The 14,517-nt window shown below is 47.6% G+C and overlaps 1 protein-coding gene across 17 annotated transcripts in view; it reads right to left on the reverse strand.

Annotated features, from left to right (window-relative positions):
• LOC118785716 (peripheral plasma membrane protein CASK) overlaps positions 1 to 14,517 on the reverse strand; it is a 164,147-nt gene that overhangs the window by 93,692 nt on the left and 55,938 nt on the right. For all 17 annotated transcript variants that reach the window (XM_036540611.1, XM_036540607.1, XM_036540613.1 and 14 more), the window contains exon 2: positions 3,609 to 3,721. In XM_036540611.1, the coding sequence (XP_036396504.1) occupies positions 3,609 to 3,721 (113 nt within the window). The remainder of the gene's footprint in view (positions 1 to 3,608; positions 3,722 to 14,517) is intronic.

Raw genomic sequence — 14,517 nt, forward strand, 5'->3', positions numbered from 1 at the left:
TGTGGCAGGGAGGCAGCAGAGGGGGCGGGGCACAGATGGGACAGGGCCACTGCCAAAACCCCGGGCACTGCCAGCGCCACATGCCACAGAGTGACGCGGCATGACATGATACTCGGCGAGGCCTCCCGATGTCCCCTCCTCTCCTCTCTCACACACACACACACACACACACACACACACACACACACACCTCTCACAGCTGCTGGGCAGGCCCAGCATATGAGGGGGGAGACCATTAGCGCTCACTCTGCCAGACACAAAGGTCCCACTGCACACTGAGGAGATCCAGACAGCCTGCCCACTCACAGCAATGCCCTACAGCAGCTCTCTGGATCTCACTGAACAGCGGAGCTGGTGGACAGAATAAACACCCCCACAGCACCCAAAGCAGGAACACCACTCATCCACATGATTCTGTTCGCTTGATGGACTGGACACATTCACAGCTACGGTTACTGAGCAATAGGAAGGCCTATTGTTTTCTCCTTATCACCGGAGAGCTCAGTACCACCATGGCACTGGAATGAGGTTATGAAAGGAATGAGCTTAGCAGGCTGGTTTGGTGTGTGTAGCTGCAGCCGAAATGTGATGACCCTGGAACTGCCCCCCCCCATACGTTTTCCCTACTGAAGTATCTGAGTCTACCTACTGAAAGCTTTGAACACTCTCCAAAGATGCAAAGTTAAGTCAAACCAAGAAAGTGTAAGATCCCTAAACAGCCAGACTTCAGGGAGCCCCGGGATGACTTGGGTATTTTGGATGGAAGGTGAGGTGCTTAAACTATGAAAAATTAGGGAAAGGGGTATACAGTTTCTGTTACTTATTTCCAATTCAAACTTGACCTCATTATCACTGAATGTCCTAAACTACTGTTGTAGCCAGACTGAGTTTTGTGTCAAAGGCCACTGTAATACACAAAACACATTATTCTCTCCATTGAGGTTAGCCAATAGGAGTCTGTACATTTGATTGATCAGCCCACAGAATCACTATTGATGCGGCATGCTAAATTTGCCCAGTGTCACAGTAGGGGCTTGTTCGCCATATGCTCTCCCTCTGGATAGATGAGCGGTGACATCATCAGACGGTGCCTAGCCCCAGAGGCTTTGACAGAGCGCTCAACAGTCATGCAATAATTAGCTGCAATCATGTTTAAGGGGCCACACCAGGCTGGCATTTGCATTTTCATTTGAATTTCCATAGGTAAACCTGAGCCTGGAGCCATTCCAACAAATTCAAAGTCAGTCTACACTTCCTCTGTGTGGCAGCTGTTAAATATAGAACAGAGCTGTGCTGGACCACAGAGCTGCGGTCAATTAATGAATTGAATTTCAGGTCATTTCTTGAGTCTTAAATTGGCTGAACTGAAATGGAACTGACCCTGACTCAGTTTTTTATGCACTTGGTGTATTTACAGTTGCCTGCATGGAAGTCAGCTTGCAACCTAACGCAATGTAATGGGATGCAAAAATAATGTGACTCCTCGTCAACATCATTTTGCATACTTCTCAGACAGACATTAACGAGTGCAGTAACCTTCTTCTCCAAAGGCAAACATGAACTCTGACTAGCCGTTTTTCTTCTGTAATAGTCTTGCAGTAATGCAGTACAATACAAAGCAAAGACAATAACAAACATGACTACTCCTACTCAGAGCTGTCTTGTATTATTTGTGAAGGTGAGCAGAGAGAGTGCTCTCTGCCCATACAGAGATACACCCAGAGCTGTGCGGAGAAAAAGCTGAATCCAGTACCCTAAAGGAGTACTACCCCCTCTTCCCGACCTGCTCCAGCTGCTGGCCTCTCTGCAGTTCATGTTCCATCAGCCCATGGGAATGGCTAGCTACCTATGCATAGTAAGGTCCAACACTGTGTCCAAGAGAGCAAAGACTGTCACCATACATTGTCAGTGCGATCTCCTAAAGCCTTGCATGCGGGCAAGTACCCTCTAAATCGGTGTCTCATGATGGCTACCTTCTGCATTCCAGGAAACACAATAAACGCAGAGCTTTCTTAAACGAGTTCCTGTACAGCCCGCGCAGAGCTGGCTGATGAGCCTCTCCTTCTGTTGTTTCTCGACTAGATAAAACATAAAAGAAATCCAATAAGGAAAGAATCCCTCAAGCAAGCATTATATTTATACCGGTAAATTCTGAAGGCTGTAAAACGCCACTCTTCTCCTTCACTGTATTACAGGGGTAATCTGAGACCGCAGACTCCCACGTGAAACAGTGAATTGAGGCAGTAATGCTGAGTTTTGCTGCTGTAGCTGAATATGATAATTTAGCCAGGGGAGGCATGTCAGGGTCAGGTGATCTGCGAATTACTGGTCCCTCCACTCTGTCTCCAGTCCTAGCGGGTGGAGAGATTTAACTGTGGTAGGGAAGAGCGATTAACTGCCAGCAACTCTGAGGGGAGTGCCCGTGTGTGCGTATGGGCGTGTGTGTGTGTTGTGTTTGCATAATGTGTGAGCCTTTGTGTACAAGCAAGCATGTGATTCTGCTGTGTGTCGCTGTGTGTGTGTGTGTCTCTGTGTGTGTGTACGTGCGTGCGTGCGTGCGTGCGGTTGTGCTGTATGTGTGTGAGTATGTGTGTCTGTGTATGTGTGTGCTTGTCTGTGTTGTGGAGCGAGGGCTCTGAAACTGCTTCCTTCACTTTTCAGACTGACACTTGAGATTAGGAGGAAATGAGCTCCAAATCCAGCACAAGCCTGCAGTAATTCAGGGGCCCGCGGCTGCCTCGTCCCCGACCGCGGCGCAGTTCAGCGAGATGCAGCGATAGCAGCCATTTAGACGCTAATGCTGAGTTGGCCGTGTCTGATCACATGCCCTCCTCTCGTGACACCGCGGCCCTGGGCAAACACAGGGGGTTTCATCAGGAGCAGGTACGCCATCACGAGACACAGCTAAGAGAGAGGGAATTAGCTGTCGACTCGCCCAAATCGTTGAGCTAATTAATTCCTAATGAAGTGTTCATCAAGCAAAACAACTGCAAACAGACAGCATCAAATCAAGCAAAGAAAGGGAAACATCCTTCCTGATCCCGGGTCAGCGCTCGGGGGCAGAACTGATCCGCAGTGTTTCGGGGCTCTGCCAGCCGAATCCATGGGGAGCATCCGGAGAGGATGTCAGGTGTGATTGTTCTGCTGCTGCACACACTGTGCTATCATTAATAGCTCTGCGCAAGGAAGCCATTTCCGCCCTCTTCCCGTGATCACACACAAGTGCTCTTGCCTCAAGATTAATAAAAATTGACTTTGCACACTCATTTTTTTCCCCCCATTGTGGACTTTCGCAGGAAAGTTACAGAACTGTCTCTTGCAGAACGGACATCAGAGTGTTGCATGCACCAGCACACATTAACATATGCACATGTATGTGTATGTGCGCGTGCACGCGCACACACACAGACACACACACACACACACAGACACACACACACACATACACACACACACACACACACACACACACACAGACACACACAAACACAGACAGATACACACACACACACACACACAGATAGACACACAAACAGACACACACCAGCCCTTTTCTCTTGGATGGAGTGGCACATGGATGATCGGAGCAAGGAGGGCGTGTTCCTTACCCTCTGTGCTGAGGCCAGGGCTGGAGGTGAACTTGGCCACATCCACGATTTTGACAGCGAACTGCTGCCCCGTTTCTCTGTTGATACATCGCCGCACCACGCTGAAAGGGCCCCTGCAAGGAGAGAGACAGTTAGAGCCGACCCACATTAACGGCAGATTACCACACTTTACAATACAAACAGTCGACCTAAAAAAACAAGGCAACAAGTTCAAGTTTGCAACCGAGCCACTTTCTTTCCCACAGCAATACGAAGCAGTGCAGCTGACAGCTATGAGACGGAGCTGTGAAACCTTGAGCAGAGCTTCAGCGTCAGCTCATTTAGCCGCAGTAAATGCGTCCTGCGTCGCACCTGACACCGCAGCCTTGGTCTGAGAGTAATGCAGCCCTTTATCCCTGTCCTCACCGCAACACTTAAGGAGGCATCATTAGGCCCGGGAGCTCTCGCTAAACTGCGAAACGGTCTCACAATATGAAAACGCAGCAAGTTAAAAAATGCGCAATAACGGCTGTTTGTTTTCTCGTACGGTGAGCATGATGTTAAACTTCCTCCAACTGTCAACCTGCTTGGAATGGTGGTTATAGAATAAGGAGCACCGCAGTGGATGGCTGTGATTTTCAAACAAAATGTGGTAACAATTACTTATACACAGATGATTGCTGTTTAAATGCTTTTAAATGCTTTTTTCTCTTCATACAGCCTTGAACATTAAGCTCATCACAACGTCATCAGTCAAGCAGAAGCGCTAAATCCGTCATTGCTCTGTTATGATAAGTCCATCTCTCACGTCTCTACCAGTAGTCTTAATAAAATACAGTTTGCCCTTACCTCCCTCCCGCATTTCCATTCACCTGCTGCTGAACCAGGTTAGCGCTAACTGCTATTGAACCAGGTCAGCGCTAACTGCTATTGAACCAGGTCAGCGCTAACTGCTATTGAACCAGGTCAGCGCTAACTGCTATTGAACCAGGTCAGCGCTAACTGCTAATGAACCAGGTTAGCATGCAGAGCTCACGGTCTCCTCTCTGCTCGGAAAAGCTGGGAGAGCGGGAGAGCTGCCCCTCACTGCTGGACCAAAACACTGCTTACACTCAGGGAAGGTGGACCCACAATCCCACAGACCTGCCCTGACAGCTCAGACACTCCAATTTCATAGACTAAAGCGTGGGATGGAAAGCTAGTGCCAGGCCCTGCTTAACCAACATAATGGAGCCATATGGATGGTAATTTAAAAGTAATAAACTGCAAACAGATATCTTTCAATACCTGAAAATGCCACCATGATGGAGTGGAGAGTAGTTTTAGTAACTGACCATTTTCAGCATGCACAGTCAGAACAGATGTCAAAGCCATTCTACGCAAAAGAATCTCACCAAATTCAATTATACCCACAATTAATTCTAACTACACCTATAAACCACAACTGCACACGCTATAAACTATTAACTACTGTATTATTTGAGCCAGCCATACTCTTTCACTATAGTTTTAAGATGGATTCCACATTGGTGTCCTGCTCGAGAATTTTATAGAACCTAGTATCTCTGCAAGTGGGAATCAGTTTTGCAGACCTGCTAATTATCATTATATCTTGTTAATGCCATACAGAGACGGGTTCCATTTCCACAAACACAACCTGGCCGAGCAGATGGTGAGCAGTCTCTAAAGCCGCTTACCGCCAGAGTGGTGAGACGGTAAGGCAGGCTGCCCACCGCTGGGCACCTCTTACACTCCGCTAAACCTGACTGTGCCACGCTGCACTCAACTCCAGCATAGCGTAAACCTCGCTGTGTCAATCTACAATCAGGTACCTCACACCAAACACGTCCGCTGTCCTTCCCAGCCTTTCTCCTGCGCAGCTCACACACAAATGCGCCTGCACACACACAGAGACAGACACAGACACAGCTGGATAGATACACACAGACACACCACTTCTGATTTGAACTTCTCATACATGTGTCCGTAGCACTGTCTCTCACCATACCGTTGCCTATCATTGCTCAGCATACATTACACACTCAGCTTCAGTTCTCTGAGTGCATCACGGACATTGCTACCTTAGTCCTGCATGCCATTCGCAGTTCAGACAGTGTGAAACTGACTGTATCACTGGAGCGCATTCTTGGAAGTGCAGTCCTGATATGTTCTGTTCTATATATTCCTGAACGCAGAGTATCACAGACCTCTAAGGAAAAGCATCCTTGCATCAGCATAAAGACAAAACATACTAGTTGTATTTAATCCCACAGGAATCTGATAAAGCCCAGCACTCTTCCTGTTATAAACTCCATCTCATCTTGTACACACAGGAACCCATTTCAAGAATATAATACCCTTAGCTGAAAGAGCCTGGCCGCATGGCTGAACACTGCGGGAGCAGAGAGAGAGAGAGAGAAAGAGAGAGAGAGAGAAAGAGAGAGAGAGAGAGAGAGAAAGAAAGAGAGAGAGAGAGAGAGAGAGATAGAGATGGGGGATGTCACAGAAAAAAGGTAAAGTCTGATCATTTCCACTTGCATTTTATGGTTCTGGATTAGCTAATCCATTCTGATCGGTGTAAATTCTCTCTAGTGCAGACACCACTGCCTTACCAGGCCAACACAGCCACTCTCAGCAGCCCAGAGAGTTGCGCAGATCCGCCAGCCTGGCTGCGCAGACCCTGTGGCCAATCGGTACGGCGCAGTTCCTGGGGCGCTCAGACTGGACAGCGGAACTGCCCGTACCTTGCAAGCTCAGATCATTGTGGACCATTTGCTAGATGCACAAGTGTTTAAGAAAAAAAAAACACTTCACAATGAAGTTAGTGATTAAATTTACACTTTCATATGTTTTTGGTTTCTTTGAATGTGAATATATGTTAATACAACATAAAAAAATACATTTTTTAAAATATAAATGTGAAATCATGGAAAATAAGAAAACTGCAAAAAAGAGAGAGATTTCATAGGGTCCCACTCTAGAGAAGGATCTGTGAAGATGGTGTGCAGAACACAACTCATGTGGGTACATGAACACCACTCCAATACCAGGTGCATAGTGCAGGAACTCAGATAAAGAAAGGGTATTGGCAGGGTGGCCAGAACTAATGGACCTGTTCCGCATCAGCTACAAAGGGAGAGAGTGGCTCTATTCAGGACCAGTGCAGATGTTACTGTCTATCGACGAAACAAGTCAATGAGAGCAGCACGCTTACTGCGTGTAATTGCTCACACTGCTGCATAAAAAGCAGACAACGTTGTAACCTATGAATGTGAAGAACTGCTCATTTTTACTTTGTCAGTCTAAATCATCTAATTCCAGATGTTTCACTCTGTAATTCATCTTCTGTCAAGTGTACCATTACCTCAGTTCGGCACAGGAAACGAGTTCCACAAAAAAACCTTAAGTATGGTTATGGTACACTTAAGGTACACTATTGGTCCATGGGTCACAGGCCTGTAAATGCATGAGACTCCCTTTGTCTTTGTTCAGTGATGAGCTTTATGAACACATAGAATTTTACAGAGCACAATACCTGTTCCAGCCCAAACCACCCTATAAAAACTCACAGGTGCCCAGGTATGCCTGAGACCCATAAAGCCCCCCTGAGCCTGAACCAAACATCTGTGTGCCTGGCAACCAAACAACCTGTTTCATACGTGAATTTTGAGGTGTGCTCAACCACGCAAATGCCTGCGGTGAACAACATTGGCTACAAACAGAGGTAGCGGAATGATTTAAATAACATTCCATTAGTACTGTTTGCAATAATTTGAATACCAGGTGGCTGGATATATTAGTTATGGCAGCAAAATGCATTTAACTGGCTAGCAATTTAATGTCAGGTGGTTTTAACTGGACCCACGCGCACTAAACTAGCTTATTAGCTTGGGATGAGAGCCGCACACATTCACGTATTTGGTAAAGCTAGCAAGGTCTAGATGTTGCTAGTCAGATACTTTTATTTAGTGCAAGTGATGCTGCTAAGCAATAAAGTATGGAAGCCAAATCCTTTGCGATTTTCTTTCTAAAAGGTGTCATCAACTAAGTATGGTGTAAAAGCCAAGTCCATTATTATACTCCTTATTTGTGTTAGGTTGCACAGGAAGGCATTTCACACATATTTGTAGCCATCTGCAATAACAGACGATCCTGCTCACAACAATATAAATCATTTTCTTGCAGACCACGTAGGTGAAAATGTCACTCGAAGTCCATCAATTCAGACATAAATGGAAACGGTCTTCCGTAATCTAACAGGACTCTAAAAAATGTTTTCCCTTTGTTTGTGAGAATCAAAGACTGGCTATAATCGCAGCGAGATGGAAAATGTCACTGCTTTTTTGTAAGATTTGTTGTCACAGAGAACAGCCCCTAAAGGTAACTGAGACTGAAGGAGAGGCTGAGATAAGCACTCAAGTGTATGAAAACAGAAAGTGTGAAATGAAGAGTAAATGGGCCTACAACAGATACACTTGTACATTACTTTTCCCTTCAGTAAAAACTAGGCCACAGCCAAAGTCTAGAAAGGAAATTCCAAGCTCAGGTTTTCAGCTTTCAATTCTGTTAATTTAGCACGTTTAATATGATAAATCCGAAAGAGATGAGGCTCTCCCCTAAAAGAGGCATGAGCGGAAATCTTGAAGATTAAGACAGCCAATTGCCCTCGCCCATCAGTCTATAATGGTGAAAAACGATGTGAGATTAACTTCCGAAATAATGACAGAGAGGAAGTATGCGGTGGGTTGGGGGAGGGTTGGGGTACGCACTCCAGAGTTCAGAATTCAAAAGTGAACAAGAGCCCATTTAGAGAAAAATCATCTCCCCGGTTCACTCTACACAGATGGAGCAATTACCCCTCATTGGAGCCGGGATCCTCCAGGGTGCATAATAGAGGCAGTGATACGGCTTCCGCTCTCGACTGCGCAGACAGGACGCTCTGAGACTGCAGCTGCAGTGAGGGGCGCTTGGAGATCTCTGGAAGGAGGGAGGGGGCTGCTCTTCCCATCCTGCAGTGGCTCTCACTCTCCGGGAAAGCAGCTTTCTGCTGACAAGTCTGCCCTCCAGAGTGGGAGAGCTGCATTCACCAGCGGGGGCGGGGGGATGGGGGCGGGTGTGCATGCGGATGTGGAGCGGCCAACCCCTGGCCTGACCTCTGCTCTGGGGAAGCTGGACCGAAAAACCAGGAAACGAGCCAAAGGAGGTCAGTGACTTCGGCCCAGACCTCAGCTTTCCCTTTCCCCCTCATCAAATGAAAAGCTTCCGGCCCCTGACACCGTGCAAGGTTGACCAGGGCAAGACACAGGGCAGTGTGGCAGGTTAACCGGGTCAGCCTGCAGATGAGGCCAACTCAACCCCAGCCTTGAAGCCACACAGTACAACGCACTCTCCAGCCCTCCTTAAACTACCAACCACCTCAGAACAGGGAGGCTGGCTGAGCTGGTTCAATCAAGACAGCAATTAGCCTGAACAGGCAATTAAGAGTCTGACTGGAGTGAGAGCGGGCGGACGCGGCACGCGGCCCTGCCGGCTGAAGGCTGAGCAGCCCTGGGTTATGCGGCCCTGCCGGCTGAAGGCTGAGCAGCCCTGGGTTATGCGGCCCTGCCGGCTGAAGGCTGAGCAGCCCTGGGTTATGTGGCCCTGCCGGCTGAAGGCTGAGCAGCCCTGGGTTATGCGGCCCTGCCGGCTGAAGGCTGAGCAGCCCTGGGTTATGCGGCCCTGCCGGCTGAAGGCTGAGCAGCCCTGGGTTATGCGGCCCTGCCGGCTGAAGGCTGAGCAGCCCTGGGTTATGCGGCCCTGCCGGCTGAAGGCTGAGCAGCCCTGGGTTATGCGGCCCTGCCGGCTGAAGGCTGAGCAGCCCTGGGTTATGTGGCCCTGCCGGCTGAAGGCTGAGCAGCCCTGGGTTATGCGGCACCGCGCTCCTTGTCAGTGGGTCGCACGTGTTTGATTTAAAGGTCCTCGGCACCCGCTCCTCTATGCGCATTTATCACAGGAAGGTCGGTACATTAAATGCCAGCCGGCTGAAAGCGGGGCCCATCCCGGCTCTGTCACAAAGTGTCATTACCGGACGTAATTGGGTTCCCATGCGGTGCGAGCAGGCACCTCTGACACTGTGGGGAGAGCGTCTGCGAGTAACCCGGTTATTTATTCACCCACAAAATCCCAATGATGAGGCACTTCAGACACAGGATCCAATCAATACCACAACTTACTTTCACCTGACTGCTGAAGGGCTCCAATTACACCGCAGGAATGCATTCTTTATAGCTCCTTGCTGTAACATTCATAAATGGAAGAAATCAATGGGTTAGCCCATGCAATGGAAACCGATGCAAAGACTGTTACCAGTGTTCCTTCCAGGGCCTTTCAATTCAGAGAAGCAAGACGGGCTTTCAACAAATACCTAAGCTTGGAGAGCTGAACATTATGGATCCGTACGCTCAGATTCTGTGAACTCAAGTGAGGTTTTGCAGGGCAAATAAGAATCGATATCGGTGGTTTCGTCTACTTATGCCCAACTTCTGGCGGACAAATCTTACCCCTCCTTTCAGAGTGAATAAGATTGAGAGTAAGAATGTGCCGAGATCACCAGCCACACAAGTGATACAACAAAGGGGACAAAAGGCCGTGTGTCTCTAACTGGAGGGCCAGTCATGTACACACACACACACACACACACACACACACACACACACACAGAGGACAGAGCAGTGTCAGGAGACACAAACACTCACACAGTGCTGACAGCACAGTGCTGCTGACGCTACAGTGTGAGGGCAATGCCAGCGCCATCATGGACACCGTGAGAGGAATAATGCAGCGGACACAGGGCTGCTGTCTACATTAAGTACAGCTGAGTAGAAGCAAGTGACCAAACTGCGTGCGATGCTACAGGTACCCCCTGGACCAAGAGCGGCCGTGTGCATACGCAGGCCCACACACGGACACACACAGACGCGGCTTCCTCCGTTCACAAACTGCATGTTCTTATCCCATGTCTCTACAGAGGCCTGAGACCCTGTAGGCCTCATCGCAGAGGGCAAAGAAACAATCACCTGCTGGGGCTCCCAAGTGGCTCAGTCGGTAAAAGCACTCGTTCTGAGTGTAGACCCAGGTATAGACCCGATAGGCTCGGGTTCGAACCCAACTGTGTCACTAGCCAACAGTGACCGGGAGCTCACAGGCGGAACACAGTGGTTTTATTCCACTGGGGATAGAGGTGGGTTCGTCGGCAGAGGTTTTGGTCCCATTAGCAGCAGCGACCCCTGCTGGTCGATCTGGCGCCTGTGGTCCACGTGCCAAAGCTGCATATGAAATGTCTTCCTCCGACTCATCTCTGTGCTAGCTTAGCTTGTGGACCGCAGTGCGAAAAGAAGCAGCGGCTGACACCAGGTGTCTCGGAGGAGGGCACGTGCTTGTCCACGCTCTCCCGGATTGACGGTGGGAGTTGTGCAATGGGACCGAATGATAACAAATTGGACATTCCAGAATTCAGGGAACTGGCCATTCCAAATTGGGGAGAAAATGGAAAAAGAAAAAGAAAAAAAAAAGAAAATCTGCTTTTAACTCTCACCACCCTCACTCCATTCCCCACAGCACTAAATCACCTGTGAGCTGATGTCTCGCCATAAACCTGCCTCTGCCAGGCTTACGCTGCGTAATCCTTCAGCGTATACCGCACATATACCCTGCTCTCCACAGACTCCAGGAAGCAGTTCCGATAATGGAAACACAATGGTCAAGAATAGATTTACTCCCTGCAATACTATTTATTACTAAGGACACTCTGCAGGTCATGGCCCACATTGCTTCCCTGGCACTCCGCGGTCGTACCTTCGCTCGGCTGTGTGGGAAACTAACTGAACTCTTTCCTTACTCTCTAGCTACGTTCTTTTCGTTTGCGTGGGTGAAATCCTCGGTGAATGAAATAACTTCTTCATTAATGTGCCAGGCTTGACTACTTTCCTATTGAACAAGTAGCAATATTGCCAGAATACTACTGTACAGAGATAATCTTGTGGCTCATCTTGTGTTTATAACTGTACACAAGCACACTGGAAAAAAACTGGAGTGCATTTCACAGATAGCTGTGGCCAGTGACAGTCTACCATCTCCCTTTGCAGTGTTTTACAGCATTAATTATATCAGAGCGGACAAATTTCAAACTGAATTGTGAAAGGCGAGGTTTGCTTTATGTCATTGTAAATACTTTTTGATGCCATTTTCTCTGTATATTAAAGGCTATAAAACAGAGATGTAAATAACACTTGGAGGCCTAGTGTGTTTGGTTAACATTTCAAATGCTTAAGATTATGCAACTAATCTTCAACAGTGAAAGTTCAGTTCACAACCTCAAACATAAATTCACTGAACACAATTCACTCCAGCATGTCTCGGCGACAAGAACAATGGGAAAAAAGGAAGAGGAAAAATAGCTTCATTGATAAGGGGAATTTGTAATAACTTTTCAGCATCCAAAAGTTATTTTCAACCCACGCCATGCTATGACTAACCACAGAAATAAAGGGGCTTTCTTAGAGCACACTCTGACTGCGCCCCCTGCCCACACAAAAAAGACAGTCCCGATTAAGAAGGTAGTGGTGCATCCAATCTCATAAACCAGATCAGGGGAGGCAGCTAATCTGATGCAAGTGAACTAAGTGCGGTCTGTGACAGAAGGGAGGGGTTAACCTGCTGACTGACACACGTGGATGGCTACACGTCGCTGTGCTTTGAGAGTATGCGTGCGGGCTAACGGCACTAACGCTCTGTGGTGTTAAGAGGAATGCCGGCAACATCATTCGCCTTCCTACCTTCCTTCCTCCCCTTCCTATCCATTCTAGGTTTAAAAACAAAACACTTCTCCTTGACTCAGCAATGCCTTTTGATCTGTATTGTGGTATGTGAACCTGTAATGAAAAATACGTAGCCAACATTTGCTTTGAAATGTTCATGATTCATTAGACTGTTGCGGTATTACCAGTTAGAATGTAATTATGAAAAATTTTGACATCTTTTAAACTGCTGAACTGTTCATCAGACAGCATTGACAGATCTGGCTACAGCCTAATTGCTTTTTTAACTAAGACTAACAATGCAGTCAAAAGAGCTAGACAAATTTCCACTAAAGATTTTGGATTTCAAAAAAATAACCAACAAGAGCTACTACTGTCATTATATAGCATTTTCATTGCATAGCACATTATAATAAAATATGTACTGCAAATGTGAATGCAGATGAAGGCTCATTTTTTGCCACTGCCCTCCCTCTTCTGTTTTGGTATAAGCTGAGCTGTCCTGGGGTTCTGCGTCTTCGGTGAAAAAAATGCCAACTTCAACCTGCCTTCACCCAGCCTTTTCAGCCAAGATGTGCCAGAAATTGTTTATATTTCTCTACCTAAATTAGGACCATGAAAAACTAGCAATATGGACCAAGTTGCACCAGCCAATGCATCACTTTGCTAACAAAAAAACCCTATGGGCACATTGACTCTGGAGAGGACAGCATGCCCTAACCACAGTTACTATGCCAGAAGGAAAGCAACTGCAGGAACAATAAAGGCCATGTGTGTCACAGGGTGCAGTGGAGACTGACAGGAGGGTGAGCAGGGGAGCAAGGGGGGGCGTGAGGGGCGATGGGGGGGGGGGGGGGGGGGGGGGGGGGGGGTAAGGGGGGGTGTGAGGGGCGATGGGGGCGAGGGGGGGCGAGCAGAGACCCAGCGTGGCTTGGCAGAGCACCTCCCACCACCTGCGGCCACTTAATCTTCCTCTCAGCTTCAAAGTCAAACCCTGTTAGCCGTGGCGGAACAAATCGCCTCGGCAAACAAAGCCGAGATGGAAGGGCTCCCCAGGGTGCGGGCGCGTCAGGGAGGGGGGAAAGGACGGGACAGGACCGGACGGGGAGGGGAGGGGGGGGGGACAGGCAGACCACTGAGACGTCCGCTGCACTTTTCAAACCCAATACTTTTGGTAATGGCTTTTGGTTTTGAAAATCTCTCTCGACATTTATCTTCAGCTGGGTGTATGAGCCGACAGGCGTCTCACAGCCGTTGGGCCTGTCTCAGCCTCGCCAGAGAGGCATGTTTTAAGTCCCATCCCGAGCTCAGTAGCGCATGACTGGGGGAAGTTAAGATGTTTTACAGCTGACAGTAATCTCATCAGTAATTCTCTTTAAGGGGGAACTCCAATGGAAAAAAGCGTTAGGTTGTTCTTTATTTTTAAAGCCCTTGGCATCCAAATTCATACTTCTTTTACATCTCAAATCAAACCAAGGAATAGCATGTCCTCAAAATGCCTGTGTGACAGGTGGGACAGGCTGAGAGCTGGTTCAGGCACATGGTAAGCCATCGTTTAAAGACCAGAACACAGTGTTCTGCAGATGCCAGAGAAGTTGCGTTTCGATTCTGGAATATTGTGCATTATGTAGATGTAGCAAAATTCTAACAGCAGAATCACACTTACCAACAGTTTAACAGACACAGTTGCCTACACGTTAACAGATGCTCCAGTAAACCAAGATAAGGAATCAAGCGAATGAAGTTCTGCCAACTTAAAGTGGTTCACAAAACAGTGCCGGATCACATTATATTAGAAAAGATTAACAGCAATGTTCTCATAAACAGCCTCCTTTGTTTGAATAAAATATCACTCCTAATGCCCATAGTTTTTTCCTGGTTAAAATATTATGTGTCTTAAGTTACTTTGCTCCCTTATCTTTCCGGCAAAATTGTCAATTCAAATGAATATGAGCCAAAACTAGCTTTTCTACAGAAAATGAGAAGATAAACCAATGTTTTATCACATTTTTAATGCTTTGAGACCACCTTAAGATCAGAATGATCTGATGTTTCTGGATAAAAAAAAGACAGACAGCACCATCTGATCACAATTAAATTTGAGACAGGATTACCGACTCCAAATCCAGAGCAGA

The sequence above is a fragment of the Megalops cyprinoides genome, chromosome 11 (genome assembly GCF_013368585.1).
Source record: "Megalops cyprinoides isolate fMegCyp1 chromosome 11, fMegCyp1.pri, whole genome shotgun sequence".
Classification (NCBI taxonomy): Eukaryota; Metazoa; Chordata; class Actinopteri; order Elopiformes; family Megalopidae; genus Megalops; species Megalops cyprinoides.